This window comes from Pleuronectes platessa, chromosome 7 (genome assembly GCF_947347685.1).
Source record: "Pleuronectes platessa chromosome 7, fPlePla1.1, whole genome shotgun sequence".
NCBI lineage: Eukaryota > Metazoa > Chordata > Actinopteri > Pleuronectiformes > Pleuronectidae > Pleuronectes > Pleuronectes platessa.
Window position 1 is genome coordinate 18,301,642 of NC_070632.1, and position 23,164 is coordinate 18,324,805.

General features: G+C 39.3%; 5 protein-coding genes across 5 annotated transcripts; all 5 read left to right on the forward strand.

The window, feature by feature from the left end:
• Positions 1-1,475: 1,475 nt before the first annotated feature.
• On the forward strand, positions 1,476-3,061 carry LOC128444144 (troponin I, slow skeletal muscle). The gene is made up of 6 exons (XM_053426450.1): positions 1,476-1,488; positions 1,594-1,655; positions 2,065-2,196; positions 2,288-2,377; positions 2,479-2,649; positions 2,730-3,061. The coding sequence occupies exons 1-6, from the start codon at positions 1,476-1,478 to the stop codon at positions 2,814-2,816; spliced, it is 555 nt and encodes a 184-aa protein (XP_053282425.1). The 3' UTR covers positions 2,817-3,061.
• A 1,130-nt stretch (positions 3,062-4,191) lies between these two features.
• On the forward strand, positions 4,192-6,268 carry LOC128444834 (troponin I, slow skeletal muscle-like). The gene is given in 6 exon segments (XM_053427495.1): positions 4,192-4,206; positions 4,454-4,495; positions 4,605-4,736; positions 5,095-5,184; positions 5,541-5,714; positions 6,182-6,268. Coding segments are annotated over 6 exon segments (540 nt in total).
• Positions 6,269-9,415: 3,147 nt separating this feature from the next.
• LOC128444833 (troponin I, slow skeletal muscle-like) lies at positions 9,416-11,461 on the forward strand. The gene is given in 6 exon segments (XM_053427494.1): positions 9,416-9,430; positions 9,688-9,729; positions 9,999-10,130; positions 10,205-10,294; positions 11,119-11,292; positions 11,372-11,461. Coding segments are annotated over 6 exon segments (543 nt in total).
• A 2,498-nt stretch (positions 11,462-13,959) lies between these two features.
• On the forward strand, positions 13,960-17,233 carry LOC128444145 (troponin I, slow skeletal muscle). The gene is made up of 6 exons (XM_053426451.1): positions 13,960-13,999; positions 14,470-14,528; positions 14,660-14,791; positions 15,287-15,376; positions 15,891-16,064; positions 16,536-17,233. The coding sequence occupies exons 1-6, from the start codon at positions 13,960-13,962 to the stop codon at positions 16,620-16,622; spliced, it is 582 nt and encodes a 193-aa protein (XP_053282426.1). The 3' UTR covers positions 16,623-17,233.
• A 1,473-nt stretch (positions 17,234-18,706) lies between these two features.
• Positions 18,707-22,691, forward strand: bpgm (2,3-bisphosphoglycerate mutase). The gene is made up of 3 exons (XM_053427624.1): positions 18,707-18,815; positions 19,479-20,100; positions 20,603-22,691. Exons 2-3 carry the CDS (start codon positions 19,500-19,502, stop codon positions 20,776-20,778), a joined length of 777 nt encoding a protein of 258 aa, XP_053283599.1. The 5' UTR covers positions 18,707-18,815; positions 19,479-19,499; the 3' UTR covers positions 20,779-22,691.
• Positions 22,692-23,164: the final 473 nt, after the last annotated feature.

A 23,164-nucleotide genomic window follows, 5' to 3' on the forward strand; every position in this document is an offset into this window, starting at 1 on the left:
GCTGCTGCTGCTTCTGCTCTGATTTCTTCTAATACTCAGGGTAAGTTGGATCCTGTAATGAAACTCTTATGTGTCGTAAACAATTCAGATTCATTCTAGATCTTCTAGTCTCTACAACCAAGTGTTAGTCTGGGTCAAATCGAGTCCAGCTTTACAGTGAGTAGTGAACATTGCATATCAGCATGCCCCTGACAAGGCTATACTGTCGCTGGTATTTATATGAGGGGAATCCCTGCTATGTTACTACTTCTCAAAGCAACCTTGTGGCTTTCAGGCTTTCAGGCTTTGACTTCTACAACACCTCAAGCTTCTTGATAGGCGCTTGATCCTCTAAATGAGGATATGTAACCCGAGGCTTGAACTGGCCACCGAAGTATTGGTGTGGCCGCGTGCTTGACCCACGGCTACGGCTGAAAAGCTGGTGTGATAAGTGATGATGGCTCACTCGTATGGACTGGCGTGGAGGGCAAGGTCTGCAGGCTTTGCTTGTTTACCTTGACTTTCGCTCCCTGTCAAGCCGGCTTACCACAAATTGGATATATTGCTGTGTTGTGTCAGAGGCCCTTACAGGCATTAGTTCTGCTGTGACACCTCCATCTGTTTATTAATATGAAATGTCATGGTTCATTTATTATATGTTGTTGATGCAGGTCAAGTGACAAGAGAGGGGAAATAATGACAAAATATATTACACAACTTATGAAGTCATTTTCATTTTGACCCAAACTGGCACTTTTTAGTGTGGACACCACATTAAAACAATGAATAACCTGATTCAAAACACGGAAACGATAATATAAATCTTGAAGGGCTAGGGCTGCTCTAGTTTTCCCAGTCTAACAGTCCCCACAGATTTTATTTTGTCCCTCACTTGGCTGCTACTGCGCTACAGCTTAACTGTCTCTGGCGTCATCAAGGCCACATGATGCGAGGACACACCAAAGCATGAGCGACATGTGTCCAGATATAGCTGCGCAAACAGACCCCTCATCCCCCCTTTAGAACAATAGTAAAGATTAGCTGGTCCTGGACGAATAGAGAGGTGTAGCTGAGAGCCCCTGTGAAGAATTAGCACTTATAAATCTAATAGTTCACTTGTTGGATCCCCATATTCATCACGTGAATTGTTGACAATACTACTTAGACTTTGCTGGATACAGATAAATAATATGAAGATTTTTATCAAGTGAAGTTTGCTTAAATTGTTTAATAAAACATATGTTAAATATGCACACCTTAAAATGATTCTAAAAATAGTGTTTTTGCTCAAAAGGTACCATAAGTTTCAACCATGTCTGAGGGGTGAGTATTAACTTCTTTAAGTTACTGATTTGTGTTCAAATCTACTTCACTTTGCAGATTCCCTACTTTTACTGTGTATTCTCACTGACCTGTTTTAAAAGGTTTTACACTGTTTGTTCTTGATTCCAAAATAATAATTAAAAAATGTTTTTGTTCACTTTTCATATCAAATGATGAGGAAGACCGGTGAGCAAAAACGTTTTCTTTCCTTAATTGATCATCCGTACATATTCAGAGGTTTTAATAATACATATAAAACCTACATTTATAGCTGTGTGTGAATGTGTAAAGTGTGCGTTTCTTTGTCACAGAGAAAGCCAAAGTATTCAGCAACTCGCCGACTGCATTTGAAGGTTAGTCTTGTAGCCCTTGAGCCAATATGTGAACAGCATGCTGCATGTTCACCTCCAACAAGGACATTGTGTTGTGACCCCTGTCCATTTGTTTGTTAGTTTGTATGTTTATTTGTTTGTTTGTGAACCAGATTGCACAAAAACTACTGAACAGATTAGGATGAAACTTTGTGGATAAAGGAATAACTACTTACATTTTTTGTGAATCTGGATCAGGGGGCTTTTGATTGTGAATTTCAATGTTTTCCCAGGAAATTTTCAGGCACATTCAGGGTACTAATATCTATGAGTGAGTCAGTTTGGTGCAGCTTGACTGAATTTCAGGGGATCGATGGACCTTGGCGGAGGTGTGGGGGAATTGAAAACTGTTTTGGTTTTCATCACTAATTGAGACCTTGTTATCCTCCAGTCCAAACTGCTGAAGAAGGCAGCTTCTATGCTGGTGGCCGAAAGTGAAGAGAAAAAACACGAGAAAGAAAGAGTATTGAACGAGTGTTTCCCTCCACTGAAGCTCTCAGGTCTGTCTGTCCAGGAGCTGCAGGTACTGACGCAACAAGTTCAGCTGATATGATCAGTGTTACTTTATTTTTATATTTTATATCTGTATTTTTCATGGTTCTTTTTCTTTTCAGGATCTTTGTAAAGAACTAAATCGTAAGATTGATGTTACAGATGAAGCACGCTATGATATGGAGGCTAAGGCAGCCAGAAGTGGGACTGAGGTACAGTTGGTCACAAATACAAAATAAATACATTTACTGGCCTATCTGGATGATTTAGTGGGATTGTTGGTTCACCAGTGGGCTTGACTTTTGTTGCACAGATCCAGACACTGATTCTCAAGATCAGTGAGCTGAAGGGGGTGAAGCGGCCCAACTTGAAGAGAGTGAAGAAAACGACGGACGACATGCTGGGTGCATTCACAGAAACCTCCAAACTCATGAAGGCGGATTTCAAGGCCAAACTGAAGACAGTGAAGAAAGAAGATGAGAAGGTAAAGTTGTTGGCTGATCAAATCGTCCACAGGGCATAATACACTACGGATTAAAAATATATTGTGTCATCACTTTCCAGAAGGAAGAGGTGACCGACTGGCGTAAAAACGTGGAGGCCATGTCCGGTATGCAGGGCAGGAAGAAGCTGTTCACTGCTGGACAATAAGAAGCTGCTCATGTTAAACAAGACGATGTTAGCAACACATTGATTCTAAAGAAAATCTTCAGTTTCCAATGTTTAAGTGATTTTTTTAAGATAAAAAATGAATTGATTTTTTTGTCTTAATTTAAGAATTAATGTCGACATAAAAAATATTTTCATTTCAGGATGAAACACAACCGGTTAGTTCATGTCAACACAACAAATATTAAACAAATGCACAAATGCACTTGATGTAATGTAAACCTGTATATAAGACTTTACATCCTTTCAGTGTTGAAATTTTGTCTTTTTACAGAAGTACGTTTGAGTTTGTTTTTTGAAGTGCAGTATTCATATTATACAGCTGATGGCGCTGTCCCCCTATGTGTAATACATGATGCTGATTAAACAACCACAATCCCTTGTCTGTTTAATTTCTCTCATTTGTTCAGGTTTAATTTTAATCTAGAGATCCAGTTAGCTATTTCACTAATACGAGAAATTATAGTGGTGTATTAGATTCACAGTCAAACAGAGTCCAGACTGCTCTGACATCCTATAATCTGGTTGTTGAGCAGTGGGAGTAAATTGGTGGTGAACCTGCTGTTGGGGGGCAGGGGGGGGGGGGGGGGGGGGGGGGTCATGTGGAGGTGCAGTGATTTACAGTTCACTTGCTCTCATGACACAGGAGGCAGCATTTTAGTTTGACAGTCACAGTAGAAAATAGGCGACAATCAAGACTGTGACTTGAGTTTTCTTCTTCTTTACATTCATCTTCATTTAAAGTCACTGAGTGTTCCCCCAACAGGATTTCTGAAGAGATTTAAAAAGGTATGTTGATTGATTTGATGATGACAGTGACAATATTTAAGACAGTTTTACCTGTTGTCTGGAAGGAAAAGGACATGCAGAGACAAGGGAAAATCATAAACATGCAAATTTACTGTAAATATACGATTTATTTCACTTATGAACTCATTGTTTGGGAAATTTTTATAAGTCTTGTGCTTATACATGCTGTGTGTGTTTTCCTGCAATAACTAATTCTGATTTTGTTTCTGATCTTGTTGCCTTGAAAACAGATCATTCAAACAACCTGCAGCACACAGAAGGTGTTTCTAATTCAAAGTCTTAATATTGGTGTTTTTGGATGACTCTCATCGAGCTTATCCAGCAAAACGTGATTAAAAAGTTAGTGTAGTAATATAGATATAAATAGTGGTTCACAAAATGAATCACATAATAATTAAAACATAATAAAATATCAGTTCATTTATTATACAGTTGAAAAATTGTAAAAATATATCTTGCTTGTATATATTGCTTCTATTATGAAATCTTTTCAGACCTGGGTCTAAAAACTTTTATACTTTGTTCAGCAGACAAGAGGCATCCAACCATGTCTGAGGGGTAAGTTATATAAATATCTTTTGATTTTTTGAAAATTAACTAATAATTAATAAAATGTATAAAATTGTTGTTTAGTGGTGTCATTACTCAACCTGTATCCTTCTTTCTTTCATTTCCAAATCTCTTCTTCCACAGGCCCGTAAGTATTCTGATTATCTGGGGACTGTATTATTATTATCTTAAAATGATTTATCTTTTAAACCATGTGGGTCTTTTTATGTAACTGTTTTCATCTTCTGCCTCTTATGTAGAAAAAATCAAAGACCTCTGCCTCCCGCATGCTGGCTCTAAAGGTGCTGTCTCTTAATTTTACAATTTACTGCTAAATCATCAACATCATCACACAATCCACATGTCCACAAAATGGGCCAGTAAAACTGTGTGTGTCGTTTCTAATTCTAGACCAAACTGCTGAAGATGGCGATGGTGATGTTGGAGAAGGAGAAGGAGGCGAAAAAGCTGGAGAGAGAAAGTTCTCTGAGCGAGCGAGTCCCTTCTGTCCAGCTGTCTGGTTTGTCCATGCAGGACCTTCAGGTATGTTCAGGTCACTGCACAAGCCCCCTATCTTACATACCACAATGAAACGACATGAGTTAAATGGTTCACACGTAAGGAGCCCTTTAGATGCCATGCATTCAGCATGTTCACATGCAGGAGGTGCATAGGAGAACAGGGGCCTCGATGTCTGCATTTTATATTTTGGGAATTTGGCTGACACAACTACTCAGTCAAACGTTCAAGGCAATAGCAACTCAATAAAATATTACTTGGCATAATAAATACACAGCAAGTATCCAATAATAATTAAGTTAATAATCTAGAAGTAACCTGACACGTGCAGCAGACAGTAACAAAATACTTTCATTAAATTTGATCCTCTCTCTGTCGATAGGCTGTGTGCAAAGACCTGTACCATAAGATTGATGTGGTGGATGACGACCGCTACGACATTGAAGCCAAGGTGGTGAAAAATAGCATGGAGGTACGTGTTCTTTTTTTAATTAAATTTTGGATTGGTTAAAAGACTTTCTGAATCTGTTATGAATACTGTACATGTTTTTAATTTATTTTAAAGGTTAAGTGTACAAGATTTAGTGACATCTAGTAGTGAAGTTGCATGTTGCAACTGAATACCCTCGACCTCCCCTTTCTAACATGAAAGAGAACCTGTGGGAACCCTCAGTTCTCATACAAACTCAAATGGTGTTTAGTTTGTCCAGTTTGGGCTCATGTGCACCTGTGAAAACATCACTAGGATTGTTATATATTCAATTTCTGCCAATAGCTCCCTTTCACCTAAATCTTACACACTGAAGATGTCCTACTTGTTTACCGCAGATTGAGAATCTGTCTCAGAAGATCTTCCAGCTGAAGGGCAAGATGAACCGGCCCACTCTGAAGAGGGTGAAGATCTCAGCCGACGCCATGCTGGGAGCGCTGCTGGGCTCCAAGGTGAAAGAGTCCGTGGACTTCAAGGCCAACCTCAAGACTGTGAAGAAAGAGGAGGAGAAGGTAAGAGTGGCGAATAGCGCCTAGTCATTTAGTTTTTAAACGCTGGTTTTGAAAGTTTTCAAGATGATATGAGAGGAGGCCAAAGGGACACTTCACTTCTCCCCACTATGCTGATGGAGGGCTGGTTGCAGTGTTTGAGTCCACAAAAAACTTTTGGAGTCCTAGAGGTAAACAGCGTTACAGCCAAATCCAATAAAATTGAAGTAACTGGGGACCACATCTTCAATTGTACAGAAAAACACAAAATGTCATCCAAGTGTCCGTAAGCCTAAATATCCTCTGATATCCTCCTCGTGCGTGGATCACAGCAGGCAGAGTGAGAAGTTAATGAGTGAAATTTCCGTTTTGGGGAACTATCCCTTTAAAGCTTAAACTGGTTCTGAATTATGTGCTCTGGTTCTGCTTGTGTTACATTTGAGAAAAAATACAGTATCACTAATACTCGTTAATAACCTTCCTCCACACAGAAAGAGGAGGTGACTGACTGGCGTAAGAACGTTGAGGCCATGTCGGGTATGGAGGGCAGGAAGAAGCTGTTTAATGCAGGACAGTAGATCTGTATGTTTGGATACTTTAAATATGAATGCTCTTTTACAATGGACAGAAATAAGAATGGACAAATGTGAGTGTGCAATATATTTAGGGTTTAAGATTTAATTCAAGATTCAAAGGTGTGTTTCATGCGCTGTCAATTTGTGGGGAATCCCGGTTTATCTCATGATAATAAATACTTCTGATGAAAACACAAAGTTGATGCTGTTCTTTTGTTTCTAAATATCTACCTTCTCATCACCTTTGCCCGAGACTGGGATCACATGTCAGTTGGTAGTAAAAATTCGAGGACCTGGCAGTTGACAACAATGGCAGCTGAGAACAAAGTTGTTAAATCCTCTCTGAAATCAAAAGCAGAGCTGTGAACGTTCCAAAATAAGAGAGGTCGCAGGTTCAGGGCTGCAATAAACTGCTCAGTTAAAACGTCAAGGAGCACGATTACAATCAGCGCACCTCCTCCTAAATATATTCATTACAGACACAATTAGAGACACACAAGACCTTTTCATAATAAAATAATATTTATACAAATATTTCAAGATTTTGCTCTAGTTTTAGTTTCTAAATATTTTGGGTTTGGTACTGCGGCTCTGACAGAACAAGCGATTTGAAGTGGTCACACAATTTAATTTAATGGGACTGTTGGGTCGTGGTGAGGGGGATGTATTCCACTGAGTATATTTTTGTTATGATCATAAACTCTGCAGTATGTTAAAGAGATGCCATTTCCTAGATGCTTCTTTAGCGAAGCCTCTTTGAATACCGTGGACCTCGTAAAGCTTCAGATTGCTATCCCACTTTGGATGAGCATGTTGACTCACTCCACTGCTGCTCTTTCAGTCCTGGTACAAATGTCGTGCCTCCTTCTCCAACCTCCTATATTCATTCTCAAGGAGTAAATATTCCCCATCAATCGCTGGTTAATGCCTCTGCTGCTATTGCACCTGTTTTTTCAGCCCCAGCATCCACCTGCCGGCTCCAGCAGAAAGGTTTTCAATACTTGCTGTAATCAGTGATGATGGTGGAGCCTCTGCACCAAACTCAAATTATTTATGTTGCTGTAATTAACATTTCAAACACGAGTGGACGTAATAAACTGGACACTAGGTTACCTGTCAGCAGACTCTGAAAATAATCATCATGTTATCATCAGCGTGATGAGTTCACACTCACTGCTTTCTTCTAAAGGTGAGCCTATTTACAAACTACCAAAAGATTGTAGGCATACCTGTATGTCCGTGCAGCACCTGAGCCCTTGCGACTTCAACTTCCATACATTCCCACCTGCTAAGCAACATTACGTTGTGCAAATTGGTAAATGATCAGGTGAGATATATATAATGTCGACATCATTTTTAGAGGTGGTTTAAGAAAAACAAAAAACTACTGGTGGCATTATGGGAGGTAGAAGATCCACTATTTTTGGATGTTGATCAACTATGTATAAGAGACAACATGTCTGGATGTCTCAGCCTCTTCTGCATCAGTACTGTCCAGTCTTTTTTCTCATCTTCTGAGAGTTCCCCAACTTTATGGAAGTGCAATGCTAAGTCCTTGTGGTACCACTTTAAAGCTATAGGTTTAAAGCAAAGTTAAGAGTCGTCTCAAGATAATATTCGTGGGTTCTTCACTATTCTCCGTGAGGACCTGTGTCACTGAGTGGCCGAGCATTTGACTCCTTGTTGCAACAGAGGCTAGCTCAGCTTACGGACCTTCAAGCCTTGATCAGCAGCTGTTCTTGTTCCTCTACTCCCCTTAATACAAACCAGCGTAATCCTTGGCTTTGTTCTTAACTTCAAGATGGTCCTGTAACGTGTGAGCAAACTGCAGGAGTCAGTGATCAGGCAAATGCAATGGAATAGTGATATCAGAAATGATGCAAAGAGAAAAAGCTTATTAAATTCTAGCAACAGGAAGATGTCATTTGTTCCATATATGAAGGTGCAGCACGATGAAATGCAGATACTGTAGTTTGAAACCTTTCTTCAGTTCGACACCTTAAAAACTTGGCTCCATCTGGTCAAGACACTGACCCATCCTGAGTGAGGCCAGCCCTTTAAATGCTCCTTGCCACCTCCAACAGCAGGTGCTGTTGAACCCAGGCCAGATGGCCCAAGGTTTAGGCCCATAAATGCACTTTTATGACCCCCTTTCCTGTCTGAATATTGAAGAGATGCCTCGTACACCAGTAAATGTCAGTGTTGGTGCACACATTGTAGCAGTAGCACAGATAGCAAGCGGTCTATTTCCGTGAGCAATCCGCATTTGGCACGGACACTATAAATCTGATTTTTCTCCAAGGCTGCCCCTTCACACACTTTTCTCAAGGAGATTCACTAAGGTACGGAGGTGCTCTTCTGATACTTATGGATTACAGTAGTTTGAGTGAGTATTGGTGATGCGAAATGGATTCTGTGATTAGGAAGTATTCTTTCAACCTGATAAAACCCACTGGTATCTTAGAATCTGTAAAAGCTCTAACGCAGAGTAATGTCTAACAACGAGCTGAAAATCGTCGTCCAACATGCCTGTGGATTATCTGGCCGTTCATCTTTTTTGTCACCTATGCAGAGAAGCTCGTCTGTCGTGTTTACACCAGACACAGAATTTGGCTCTTAGTATTTTTCATACTTAGATTTATCTTGTAAGAATGCGTAATTCATGTAAAATGACATTGCAACCGCAACAAACATTTTATTGTAATTTACCATTACTTAACAACTTAAATTTGAGGAACAGAAAAATGTAGTTCTGTTGGTATCATCTATTGGTTGCATGTCATGTAAAAAATACACACAATTTTATACGGACACAATGTTATCGTACATCCTACAGGACATACGTAACTTTGAAGATCCTCTAAAAGGCAGACAATTAGGGGAGTTAACTATAAATACCGGTGTGCCCCAGCAGTTTTAATGTGTAAATAACTGTTTGGAGTGCATGAAATACTTTGACCAGAGAACATCATCAATCTTCAGTGTTGATTCTCAGTTCAACAGGGTTCTTACTCTATTTGTAATAAAGTGCTCAAGTGTTAATATTTCCTAAGATTTAGCTTCACATATACTGTATATTTTTTTCTTGATTACAATGTCAATGCAACTGCCTTTGTTTTCTGTATTTCAGTGTGAGAGTTTAAGACGATCATGGCTGATGAGTGAGTATGATCGCTTTGTGATGTTTGCAGTGACAGCTTCAAATTATACTGTAAAACAACATATTGACATGTGTTGACGTGTTTTCATGTATTTTCTCCCTCTCGTCAATGCTCCAACAGATCTGTAAGTATCTGTATTTTAAACCCTGTTTTCAGGCCTATGTTTCTCTATAAAAGTCATCTAAATAATCATATTTATTAATTTGATGTCATTCACAACAAACTGTGTATTGAAGATATGAAATGTTCTTTAAATTCTAGAAAAAATCAAAGATCTCCTCCTCTCGACGCCTGGGGTTGAAGGTAAGCTTTTTATATTTGATATATTTTTATGTCTAACTATATATAATATGAAGGATTTGGGACGTTAGGTTATATATCTTGGTATGCCATAGTCAGCACACAAGAGATATTACTTTTTAAGCTTGTATTCAGATGATAACTTGTTTCAATATGAACTTATGGCTGAATTGTATCATAGATATGGTTGAAAATGTCTACATTTATTTGGGCATTTAGTATATTTGTCTTCCTCCAGTAGGTCTAGAGATCAGTTAAATTGTTTTCCACAGATCAGACTGTTGGCAGTTGCAGCTCAGATGCTGCAGGAGGAGACGGAGCAGAGGATGAGGGAGAGAGAAACTGTTCTGGCAGAAAAACTTCCTCCTCTGAATATGGCTGGTCTGTCTTTGCAAGATCTACAGGTAGGAAACTTCATTTTAAAAACGTTTTTTTGTCTATGTGAGTCGTTTTCTCAGTCCACTGTGTTCTTTTATAGGATCTGTGCAAAGACATGTACCAAAAGATTGATGTTGTGGACGAGGAGCGCTATGACATCGGCCTGAAGGTTTCCCAGAATGGCAAGGAGGTGAGACACGTCAACAATGAATGGGAGGATAAAGATCCTTTTGGAAATGTTTTTAACCTTAGTGCGTACAGCGCCCTCTATGTGAGGACAATGTCACTATAGTAAGGATCTAAAAAAGTAGCAAACACTGCCCTCTAGTGGCAACTCTGAGAACACCAAGACACAACAGAATCTTATTCATTTGGCCTGCCCCTCTTCTTCAAATAGAAAAATAAACTAACGTGTTCGTTTCAGAACATTAACAGTCAGCCTGTGACTTAATATATGCATCAAGAGTCACATTATTAAACTTGCACATACAATTATGGGCAAGAATTACGATACTGACATGAATGAAATACAAACCCCCACATAGTTATATTCTATACCAGAGTTAAACCAATTATACATTGGGAAAGGATTGGCTATTAGCGGTTATTAATCAAACATAGAGTTGTAATACCATTGGGTTCACTGCTTCCTAACCAGACGTGAATACATATCTGTAAAAGTAGCAATCACATTTTTCCTTGAACATTTTATTTATTCTTTATCGGTAAATGCTATAATATGCTAATTCATTTTTTTTAAACATCAGTGTTTCCAGAGCTTTTAACTACATCTTTCTTCATATGGGTAAATTCCATTTAATGAGGAAAAGTGAATCCTGAATATCTTGGGTTTTTCTTTTTCAATGTCAGCTCTCAATTGATTAATCACAAGCAGATACGTTGATTTAAGCCAGTTTTATAAATCTACATATGGATGGAGGATAGGTGAACTTATCTTCATCAATAACAACGAGTTTTATATAAAGTCTTTCTATCTCACGACCCTGCGCCTAGATTGATAACATGAACCTGAAGATCATTGAGATCCAGAGTAAGTTCAAGAAACCGACCCTGAAGAGAGTGAAGATCTCGGCTGAGGCCATGCTGAGCGTCCTGCTGGGCTCCAAACACAAAGAGTCCATCGACTTCAAGGCCAACCTGAAAACGGTCAAGAAGGAGGAGGAAAAGGTGAATCTGGCTTTTGCTTTTGATTCTCAAAAACTCAGAGTTGTTTTATTTTCCATTATCTATGATGTGTTTTCTACAGAAAGAGGAGGTGACTGACTGGCGTAAGAACGTGGAGGCCATGTCGGGTATGGAGGGCAGGAAGAAGCTGTTTAATACATCTGGAAACTAAAGAAAAAACAATTTTCCAGTGTTTTAAAAATAATTTCAATAATTCCCAGCATAACCCACCATCTGATGTATATCATGTAGATGTATGAATTGCTATATGAGATTAACAGCCCCAAAAATTAGCAGTTAGTGAATATATAAAAAAAAGGAGCTGTTTAAGCTTCATGTTGTTTCAACTTATAACAATAGATCAAAATAATAAATGTTTTCTGACACATGTTGTTTTCCTCTTGTTTGGTGATGACTTGACTTTAATATACTTCAGTATTAAATAATGTGCAATAGTGTTGCAGTGGTTGTTTGCTGTAGTTCTCCACTTGAGCCTTCAGATGGCAGTATAATTCTTTCGATGTGTTTATTGTGTCAACTAACTACTTAGGATCAGTGAGGATTGTGTCCCTCATTAATTCACATTATCTGATTTATCTGTTTCAATCAATTGCCATTTAGTTTGTCAGGCGTCCAATTTGACAATTTTATACCAAAATTAAATACTAACTTTGTAGTTTATATTAAAGTTGGAGCAGTGAGAGAATTAATCTTCATATTTTGCTTATGTTGTTGATACAAAGTTGGAACCAGCAATGATCCCTCAATAAAAACACATCAACCCAGTCTTGATCTCCTCCATTGTGTCATCTGATAATCAACACGGATTGTGTAAAGACTTTCATTTGATTTCATACACATTACATTGGATTAAAGCTCTGTCTTCACAAAGTTAACATCACAAGTGAACAGTCCCAACGAGACATTTAACACCTCCTACACATGAGATGTGAAGGACGCGGCACAAGAATGGTGAGGACAGAGGGTCTATTTTAGTGAGCCACTCACATGGGCGCTGGAATCTATATATCCACCTTCGTTCTTTCTTCTCGGCTCAGAAAAAGACGCCTGTGAGAATTTGTCCACTGCTGTGTAAGGTAAGAATTCTTATTACAAGATATTTATTCAAAACAAAACTAAGGCTTTTTATTACAACACACTTGATAGGAGCTTTATCAGTAACTGATGATACTCCAAATTCATCAGCAAGAATAAAAGAGCATTTATATTAAAAACAGTTATAATTTCTAACAACTGCATTTAGTTTTTAAATGAAGTGTATGTTGTTCAAAATATCTTACACGTTATGGGGGGGGGGGGGGGGTTCTTACAGTTTTCTGCTGCGTCCCTCTGAGCTCAAGCAGTAGTTATAAACACCAAATGACATTGTAAAATTGATTTTTGTGTTTTACTTTTTTAAACCAGAGCTGTTTACCATTGCTCATATTGTTTTATTTCAATGTACTAATATGGAATCAATATTGTTTTTTATATTAAACTAATCCTGACTGCTTTGGTCTGTGTCTAAATGTTTGATTTATGACTTGTCAGCTGATTCTAACTATTTTTGGCATTGTTTAAAATAGTATTGTTTAAGTCAATGGTTTGACCTTTATGCAATGTCATAACTTCTTTGTAATCACTACTATAATTTAGAGGTTTTCTAATGTAGAACTAATGAAAACTGATTGTCACTTTTTCCCAATTTCACAAAGTAGATGAATATGTGTATATATAAGGTACATCTTAACTCTATTTACATACTTACAAATGTTCTCCTTACTTTCTTTTTTCCATTGACAGATTTAGGAAAGGTAGACTCACTAAATTGCAACCATGTCTGAAGCGTAAGTAGTCTGAGCCAGGTCTCATTAACACTTTCATCAATGTGCAATGTGAAAAGTTTTAGTCACTCTACTTTCTCTCTCTCTCTCTCTCTCCATGAATTATTAACACCATGGTCCTGAATGGGTAGGCCTGTGGTGAGTTGACTTTTTGATGATTAAACACTGTATTTTATTGGCTGTGACACTCAGGTAGTAAACCTGCTACTCCCATCTACGAAATATGTCCACATTTAAATGAATTCTATCTCTCCCTGACTTAGAAAAGCTAATACCTGCCTTTGTCTTTTCCCACCTGGATTATTGTAACGCCCTGTAAACCTTAGTCAAACCTTGGTAACTGCCGCTCATATTTAGCTAAAACAAACTGTAGGTCTCATATCATGCCAATTCTTGATTTTAGGATTCTTTTAATAACTTTTAAACTCAACATTGGCTTCCCCCCACCCCCCCCCTTACATTTGGCAGCTCTTGACTCCCTACAATCCCAGTCGTAACCTGAGATCGTCCAGCCTGCTCTTGTTATCTGCCCATAAAGTCAAGGCAGGCTACTCAAGGTGACCGTGTTTTCTCTGTCGGGGCCCCGAGGCTCTGGAACACCTGCCTGATGAGATTAGGCTCCCCAATTCACTACCGACCTTTTTTTAACATGAGATTTGTAATGCTGGTACTAATGTGTGGTTTTAACTTACTTTCATTACAACCACATTTGATGTAGTTTCTTAAATATGACAGCTTCTGACTCTGAAGCCTATGAGAGTAGGTATTTAGTTTAGTTTAAAAACAGGCATAGGGGTAATGATGTCTGATCTACTGAGTGGGCCACATGGCTGTCATAGCACTGCCATGCAAGCCAGTAGCCAATGGTCAGATTTACCTTCAGCCTCAGCAATCTCCCTCAGGTTCGGCTTTTAACGTTATTGCTATTAAAAGGCTGAAACACCGGATGACGCCAAGCTACAATTGAAGACTATCATTATTACCCCTCTATCATTGCCTCTGCTGAAGCCAGCATGCTAACCACCCAGCCATGGCTGCTCTCCACTCATTCCATCCCTTTACAATAACAAGTCAATGTAGCTTCCAGTCCACCTTGAAGAAGTATCGCTACTCAGAGGATGTGTGGCATTACACCCTCAACAAGAAACCATGTTTGTAAACTTCCATTTAAAACCATTAACTGGTATCAGAGTTAAATGAGATGAACAGAAATTACTGTCATGGAGTTTCTTTTGTCAAATGCCTGTTAATTCAACACCTTCACACTTTCACACATACTAATGCAAGGAGATTTATTAGGTTATCGATTGTGTTTTAAAAAACTGAACTGTACTTTTTTCTCTTTTACAGAAACCAAAGCCCAAACTCTCCGCCTCTCGGAGACTGTTCCTGAAGGTATCCTCATTGCTTCTGTGTGCTAGTCTTGGATAGTGTTGTGATAGAATTGACATGCTTTGAATACTTGAATCCATACATTGTCTCCTTGGCTGAAGTGTAATTGTACACTCTTATGTGCTGTGCACCAGACCAAACTGCTGAAGAAGGCCATGACTATGCTGGAGAGTGACAAGCAATTCAAAAAAGATGAGCGAGAGAGAATCCTCTCAGAGAGAGTCCCGGTCCTCCAGCTGTCAGGCCTGTCTCAACAGGATCTACAGGTAAGAAGCATTTGAATCCACATATGGACAATTCTTTTGTGTTAACTCAGATTAAATCACCTGATTGTCTTAACAGTTTAAATCTGTCACTTCACACATATCCCCTTTTCCCTCTATTCCAAATGGTATCAAGCCACAAGCAATTAGGCTTGGTTTTATTGGCCGAGGTTTTTGAGATAACCACTGAGCTGTTTGCAGTCTCCAAAATACAACTGAGGTCTGCGTAATTTTGTTTATTGGAACAAATATCAATTAAAAACCCCAAACAAGCCATATCTTTTGCCATGAAAAATTAGCTTGAAAAGTCCATAGACCCCCAAATCAATTTTAATTCTGACCCCGAGGTTATAATCTGTGTATTGTACGAATTATGCAGAAAAACGCTGCATGTCTTACATAGATTTATGTTTATGATATATAATATTTTCTCACGCACATGCCGTAGCGGGACTGTGCAAACTTTAAGTCTAATGCACTTAAGGTTTCTGTCCACAGAATATTTGCAAAGAACTACACCAGAAAATTGACGTGGTTGATGAAGAGCGCTATGACATTAATTCAAAAGTGACGAAAAATGGCACAGAGGTAAGTAATATTTGCAAATAAAAATGTTAACTGTATCCTTCTTCACATAGTCTTCAACCTGCAGTGCAGAAGGTTTATTGTACATCATTTTCATCATTTTCATTTTCAGACCAAACAACAAGTTTATTTTTAAACGGAGCATCACAACCTGTTGTTGGACGCTTCCAAAGTTTTTCTTCCCTGAACATTTTTTCTTGATTACTGTAGCTCCTCTCCATTGCTACGGCTGCTCGACTCTTAAGCATTGGCAAACCAATCATTGGTTAAAATGAAGTGGATCATAAGTAGAGCACTAGTGCGGCAATATCACCAGACACTGGATTTAAAACAATGCTGTAATATTAATTTAGATTAACCTGGTGGTGAAAGGCTTCATCAGCACTGTCTCCTTTGGCAAGGGCTTTAATAGCTTTAATCATCTTTCAAATTTAAGGAATACATACTCTATGTTCAATGATAAATTTGTATTTGAAGGCAATGTTGAAAACGGTTTTGTCCTCCGTGTGGGTAAAAGATTCAGGACCTGTCACAGAAGATCTTTGAGCTGAAGGGCAAGATGAAGAGACCAAACCTGAAGAGGGTCCGCGTGTCTGCTGACGCCATGCTGGGAGCGCTGCTGGGCTGCAAGGTCAAGGAGTCGGTGGACTTCAAGGCCAACCTCAAGACTGTGAAGAAGGAGGAGGAGAAGGTAGGAGTCGCTGGCTGTGACCAGTTTACTGCCAGATTTGAAACTGCAAAACATCACGGGTCTATTGACCTCATCCACTTACTATCAATTCTGCTTTGGGTCATTTATTAACACAAGCAATCTAATTAACAGTTAAAAATATATAAAATAATACAGAATCTCCAAAGATAAGAGGATTTCAATTTTTTTATTAAAACTTTAATAAACTGAATCCTCGCCGCTGGTTTGACTTTATACTTGTGGATAGTACAATGACATAACATTCATACTGACTACTACGCTACTCCTGAAGCTAAAGAGAATTATTTCTTAACATTTACAAAAAAAAAGTTGGTGGAGTTATGGAAATAGATTCAGATTGGACCACAAATGAAAATATTCATATTACCATGCATGTATCCTTAACAAATTATTGTGTTTTAATCAGAATTCAGCGATGCAAATGTTTATTGATACTTTTTGTATACACAGAAAGAGGAGGTGACCGACTGGCGTAAGAACGTGGACGCCATGTCTGGTATGGAGGGCAGGAAGAAGCTGTTTAATGCTGGACAGTAGATTTGAAGTGAATATGTTCTGTAGCAGATAGAAGCAGTGAATCATGTGACTATTGTTCACTTTATAATGAAAGTGAAAGTGAAGACCAGTATAACCAGTAGGTTTCATGTTGGTGTTTCAATTGTTTGTAAACATGACAATAGTGAACATATGCATTTAATTGCACTTCTTGAGATTTACATATTGTTTTTTTAACGTTATGATGTAATGTTAACTCTTACATGAAAAAACATATGTGTTTGATGCATTTGAGCAGTTGTGCTTTTGTAGTTCTTAGCAACTTTGTGAGTTCATGAACACAGCACCACTGTTTGCTGTCCATATCTATTATTCCATAAACAGGCAATAATCAGAGGGGATGCAAATGTGTTGCCTCTCCTGAGTCATGTAAACATAGAACTTGGAGAACAACATTTGCATTTGTTCTTGTGTTTTCCGTAAGGACACTTTGCATGTCTGATTAGGGGACAGATTACAGGGACAGCTAATTTTGGCAGTCAACTGTTCATGGAGTCACATCATATGAGAGTTCCATGAAAATGAATGTGCAGTTAATCCGCTGACATTGTGATGACAAGAAGCAAATAATAAAATCATAATGGTTGACATTGCTCCGAGAAGAATGGTCGTGTCTGCCTTTAGATAGAAAACAGTTCTCTTTACTGTACTGTCAAAGTATACTGGTATAACTCACGAAACTTTCATAAATACATCTACTGTCAGAGATTTGAACATTCCTTTTTAGGTCACAAGCAGACACATCCTACCTTTTAGCTTCTCTCATAGTATATCAATATAATGATGTAGATTAAATTAGACTGTGATACACTCATTTTTGGTCAAGGTGAGGGTTAGATAAAATCTCAAGTAGGGCTGTAAATGATTATTATCAATTAGGCTATTGATTTCTTTTCAGTTAATTGCTATAATATTGGCAATATCATATATCACTAACAAAAAGTTAACACAATAAATATCACATTATTACTTCTTTTAAGTTTAAAGACTGATGGGTGAAGGTTGAGGTTTTAAAATCAGTTTTTATGCACAGAGATTGAGAAACACTTAGATTATGTGCTAAACGTTGTATTATGTCGATACATATTGTACCATTGACACATTGCTATTGATAACTATTATAGTGCAATAATGCCAAGGAGGTTATATTTCCACCCCTGTCCATTTGATTGAAAGCAAAATTACGCAAAAGCTTCTCTACAGATTTTGGGTCAGGGGAGAACACTTTAAATCTGGGGTTGTTTCCGGATCAGGTGGCAGATCCAGGAATTGTCTTTCTCTTTCTTTCAACATTTCAACTTTTTACTGATTTCCACTGAATATTTATATAATTTCATAAGAACCGATGTGCCATTCCAGTTAAACAACCACCCTAAAGCTTCCAAAGCCCAAGATTCATCCAAATATAGTTTGATTAGGAATAGAACAAAACTCCCAAATTAATCAATATAGCTTTCATTAACGGCAGAATGCTTTTTTAACATTCAAAACGATGATGCTGAGACCAGAGAATTTTCTGTCACTCAAGACAACTCGTGGATTATCAAAATATTTATAAGTTGCTGTTGATCGACGATTCATTGCAGCTCTAAAATCCAAGGTTAAGGAATGTTAATTAATAAAGTCTCCTAAAGGGCAACTGGCATCAACACATTAACGCTTTTTATCGTGAACACATTTAAAAACGTTTTCTCCCACTTTACTCTGCTGAACATTACGTTGGATTTCAAGTGACAGTTTATCGAACTTGAAATTAAAATATAATCATTGTTTTGATGCAACTCAAAACACTGACAGTTTCAATCTTCCTCACATTGACACGGTGACACGTCTGTATCCAGTTAAACAAACAAACACACACTGTCTCTTATCTAAGAGCAGCAGTGTTCCTCTTACAAACACCATGAAACCGCTGTGAACTGCACAGTGAACAACTGATCTCTCCTCATCCATGACTGACACGGTTCCCGCCCCCTGCTCTCTAACACTACGACCGTTCCTAATATGGGCATGAGATCTGACAAACGTACCGCCCAAATGCTCGAGCCGCCGCTCCGATTGGACGCTTCGATCGTCGATCACTGGCCTCTGCAGGGTGGCTGTGCATGGCCTGGAACTGTCAACACTCACCGCGGCTCCACAGACATTCAAAGCCGGATTTCACATCATCTGAGGGTAAGACGACGTTTTGAATACGTACTCTGGGGATTCTGGGACGAGGGGACCACGTGGCTGCTTGTTTTTTACACGTAGGATGGTTTATAAATAGAATAATCGCAGGACTAACGGTTGTTTAGCAGCACGCCGATCCATTCATTCAGACGCGGTAAAAAGCGGCTCCAGCGAGAAATGGTTTCTGGGATATTTGCTTATTGTGCTTAGCGATGGTAGTTAAGCTGCTGTTGTGCTGTGTCCAGTATATGTACACTCAAGTCTAAGGTGTCTATAAATACCAGACAGTGTTGTGTTTGTGTTTTCAAAATGTGTCAGGATTATTTGAGAATTAAGAATCTGTGCTGAATTCAAAGGCTATGTTACAGATTTTCTGTGTTTGTGATAAACTCTTACTCTGTTTTATAACCAGAGAAAGTCTGGATCATCCGAAATAATTTGACTAATGTATTAACTGATGGGGCTGTAGCTATCTGCCCTTACACGGTCACCTCTAACCTTTTGCTTGCCTCAAGTCCCTGCTCCTGAACTCGGATCAGATACACACCCTGACACTAACTGGGGCCATTACAGTGTGCGCTGCCAACTTCTGTTTCGGTTTGTTTTCACTTCTGCTATCACTGTCCGCGTGGTCTTTATGTTTCGATACTACTGAATGTTTTGCAGGGTCCCGCTCCGGTTCTTCTGATGTCCAAATACAAACTGTTCCTGCTGAGGCATGGAGAGGGGGCCTGGAACAAAGAGAACCGCTTCTGCAGCTGGGTGGACCAGAAGCTGAGCGAGGATGGGGTGAAGGAGGCCCAGGACTGTGGCAAGCTCCTGAAGGAACAGGGCTACAAGTTCGACTTGGTGTTCACCTCCATACTGAGCCGTTCTATCCAAACCGCCTGGCTGGTGCTGGAGGCTATGGGCCAGGAGTGGGTACCTGTCGTCAAGTCTTGGAGACTGAATGAGCGACACTATGGCTCCCTGATTGGCTTGAACCGCGCAGAGATGGCTTTGCAACACGGAGAGGAAAAAGTGAGGTTGTGGAGAAGGGGCTACGACATCACTCCGCCCTCGATCGAGGAATCCCATCCTTACTTCCAGGTAATCTACAACGACCGCAGGTACACCACTTGTGACGTGCCGAAGGAGAGCCTTCCCCGAGCAGAGAGCCTGAAGGAGGTGTTGGACAGGCTGCTGCCATACTGGGACAGCACTGTGGTGCCAGAGATAAGGAGAGGCAGGACTGTGCTGGTTTCTGCTCATGGAAACAGCTGCAGGGCCCTGCTGAAACATCTGGAAGGTATGCAACTGAACGGATCTCTTATACACATTGTTCTCTCAGCTTTTGTTTTTGAACCCTGAATGCATGAACCCCCATTTTACGAGCTCTTTACAAGCTGCTGTTTCTATTCATCACAGTCACTGAATTGGGTTGGACACATTTCAGTTCCAGAAATGGCAGGCTGAACTTGTACAAAAAGGCCAGTGAGTTTATGTTACATTCGGCTGTGGCTATGAAATCCACGCTGACCTTTCCTCACACTCGTAAGCTGCGGGGGCTACAGGGGTCCCAGGCCACTCAGTAACCTAACACATATTGACTCTTACAAAATGATATGCATCACAGGCTCTGCACAGTCTGCAACTGTGCTATTGTGATTTGGCAATTATCTAACTGTCTGGCAGCTTTCCTAAATGTAATGTCATCACATTGCACACATGCATGAATGAAACTGTCAGCAGGCTTGGCTGTAGTTACATCACTCGGCAGGATTTTAGTGTCACTGCCCTTGTTTCCACAGGTATATCAGACGAGGACATTGCCAGCGTCACTCTGCCCACAGGAATACCTGTGCTGCTGGAGCTGGATGAAAACCTCAGGCCTGTGAAACCACGACAGCTCTTAGGAGACCAGACGAAGATTCAGGCAGCCATTAAAAAGGTGGAGGACCAGGGAAAAGCCAGACCATCAACATGAATGCACTAAACTGGCTGTGAGACTGAATATAGCTCTGTTCATGTTTCTACAGAGTCTCTTTGAAATACTCAAAATGTAGACGATACCAACAGCATCATTTTATTGTGGGTACGATGAACAGAACAGGAGTACGTTTTAAACCCCATTAAGACCTGGTATTAATGTCTCAGGTGATCAGATCACAAGTGGAAGCTTTAAATACAAAGTACTTTAGTACAAAGTATTTTAGTATCAGTGTTTCCCATCACTTGATTTATGTGTGACCATCACCACAATATCTCTCGCTCTTTATCTCTACAGACACACACTCACAAACGCATTGACAATGTTCCGTCTGTGTACTCGGATTACCTAAAAAATCCTAATTCGATTTTTTGGTCAGCAAGAATGACGTATGTAATTATGTGATGCATATGGAACCAGGGCCGGGTCTAGACAGGCATGTATGAGGGGGCAGCCACAAATCTTGAGGGGGCATTGTGCCTAACCCTAACCCTAACCCTATTTAGTTTGAGGGGGCACAACATTTATTTGAGGGGGCCAGGCCCCCTCTTGCCCCTGCCTAGACCCGGCCCTGTATGGAACCAGAAAAGTTTTTATCATTTGTGTTCACTCTTCATGCATGTGGAGACACACTCTAATATCAGGTGTGCACTGTAACTAGAGAAATCCATTTGTGATCAGCTCTCTTGAGACATGTGAAAAGCACCAGGTCTGAACGTGGCCATACTGTGAAGTTACTGTATGTGAAATAGTGTCCTGACCTAAAAAACAGGATGTGGGTGATACAGGTCTGACTGGTTCTTCTGGCGCAGGAGGAAGTCCAGAAATGTACTGTAATGTTTCAGCACTGTGTTATCTGTAAGCACTGAGCAAGTGATTGGTTCAAATGTTAATTTTAAGCTAATTTTCCCTATACATGACTGTATAGGGACCCTAAAGTTGTTATTTATTTACTTATTGACTAATGTACAGATTATTAGTAATGTGGTGAAGATTACAATTTTTGAAACAGATCCTGTTCTGTCAGAAGAAAATTACGCTGCGTTGCTCAATGATGCTTTTCTACACTGATAAACTTATAATAGTATAACTTTGCATTTAAAAAATGTGCCTTCGCTATTAATTCGGTTATTTGTGACCTTGTGATTTTATTTGCTCTTAACGAACTTTACCTCATCAAAACTGAAAGGCAAACTGGAGATTGGGGTAACTGTGAGCCACAGAATGCTGTGTCATATAAAATGTCCTACTTAAAATTGTAAGTATGACAGCTGAAGTGGGGAATATATTAGCTTTATTCTGTATAATACATTAAATCTTGAGTTTAAAACAATGGCTGACAAATGTGGTTGTGTGTCATATTTGGAGGATTTTAAATTCGTCTCCCATTACAAAAAAAGGAAAAACCATGAATTTTAAATACCATTATTTTGGATAAATGTAATGGCAGATAAAAAAAAAAAAGCACTATCATGATTTGAATTTCAAATTCTAAAGTATTATCCTACATGTGCGATTATGTGATGTGGGTGAAAGGGTTGCAAAGTCCTTGTGAGTCTGCACATTATCTCTTACAGCACTATCTTGTCCTATTATGTTGATGCGGTGTGTGTGGTGCAGGCTACTGACTTGAATGTTTCATTGTGTCTATTGTTTGTAACTGCACTGTGTATCATTTGTGTTTTCTGTTTGTGTTTTCTCTGCCACTGTTAATGTGTACACTGGTCTGTTAGGTCAACAGAGGAAGGAGGATAAGTTAAGAACATAACTGTTTGATACTAAAGGGTAGAAAAGACTCATATTTTTTATTTGATGTAGGATCATAATTTAATACCTCCCCTCTTGTCTGCACCTTATGTATCATGAGAGAATCATCATGATTGAATAAAGGGAATAAATATTTCCTAAAATGGTATTTTTCATTTCTCTGTTAAAGTCGAGCTTCACCCTGTCAGATAAATCATCGTTTGGCAACAGCACAGTGTCTCAGATGTAACAGTGATATACGGTTAGCCGTAAATTCAGTGATGGAGCAATAGAAACAAATTAGAAAACAAACAACAGTGTTGTTTTGGAAGCACAGATATGTGTGCAATTTGGTTTGTGGTTTCCTCGAGCCCACTGGAAACAATAAACAGCCAAGACTGTTCAGCTACCACGGATGGATGCAGAGGAGTGGTTCTTAGTTTCTAAACAGTTTCTTGTAATTTGTCCAGACCAGAGGGGCTGAGCCAGGGAGAAAAACCTCTAATTGGATGAAATTGTTCTAAAATAGACGCAGCGATCAGCATGATTTTTGCTCCCATCTATGAGGCGACAACAATACATTTGACTGTATGGAATTGAGAAATCACATTTATTAGCTATGTTGTGTTGTGGATGT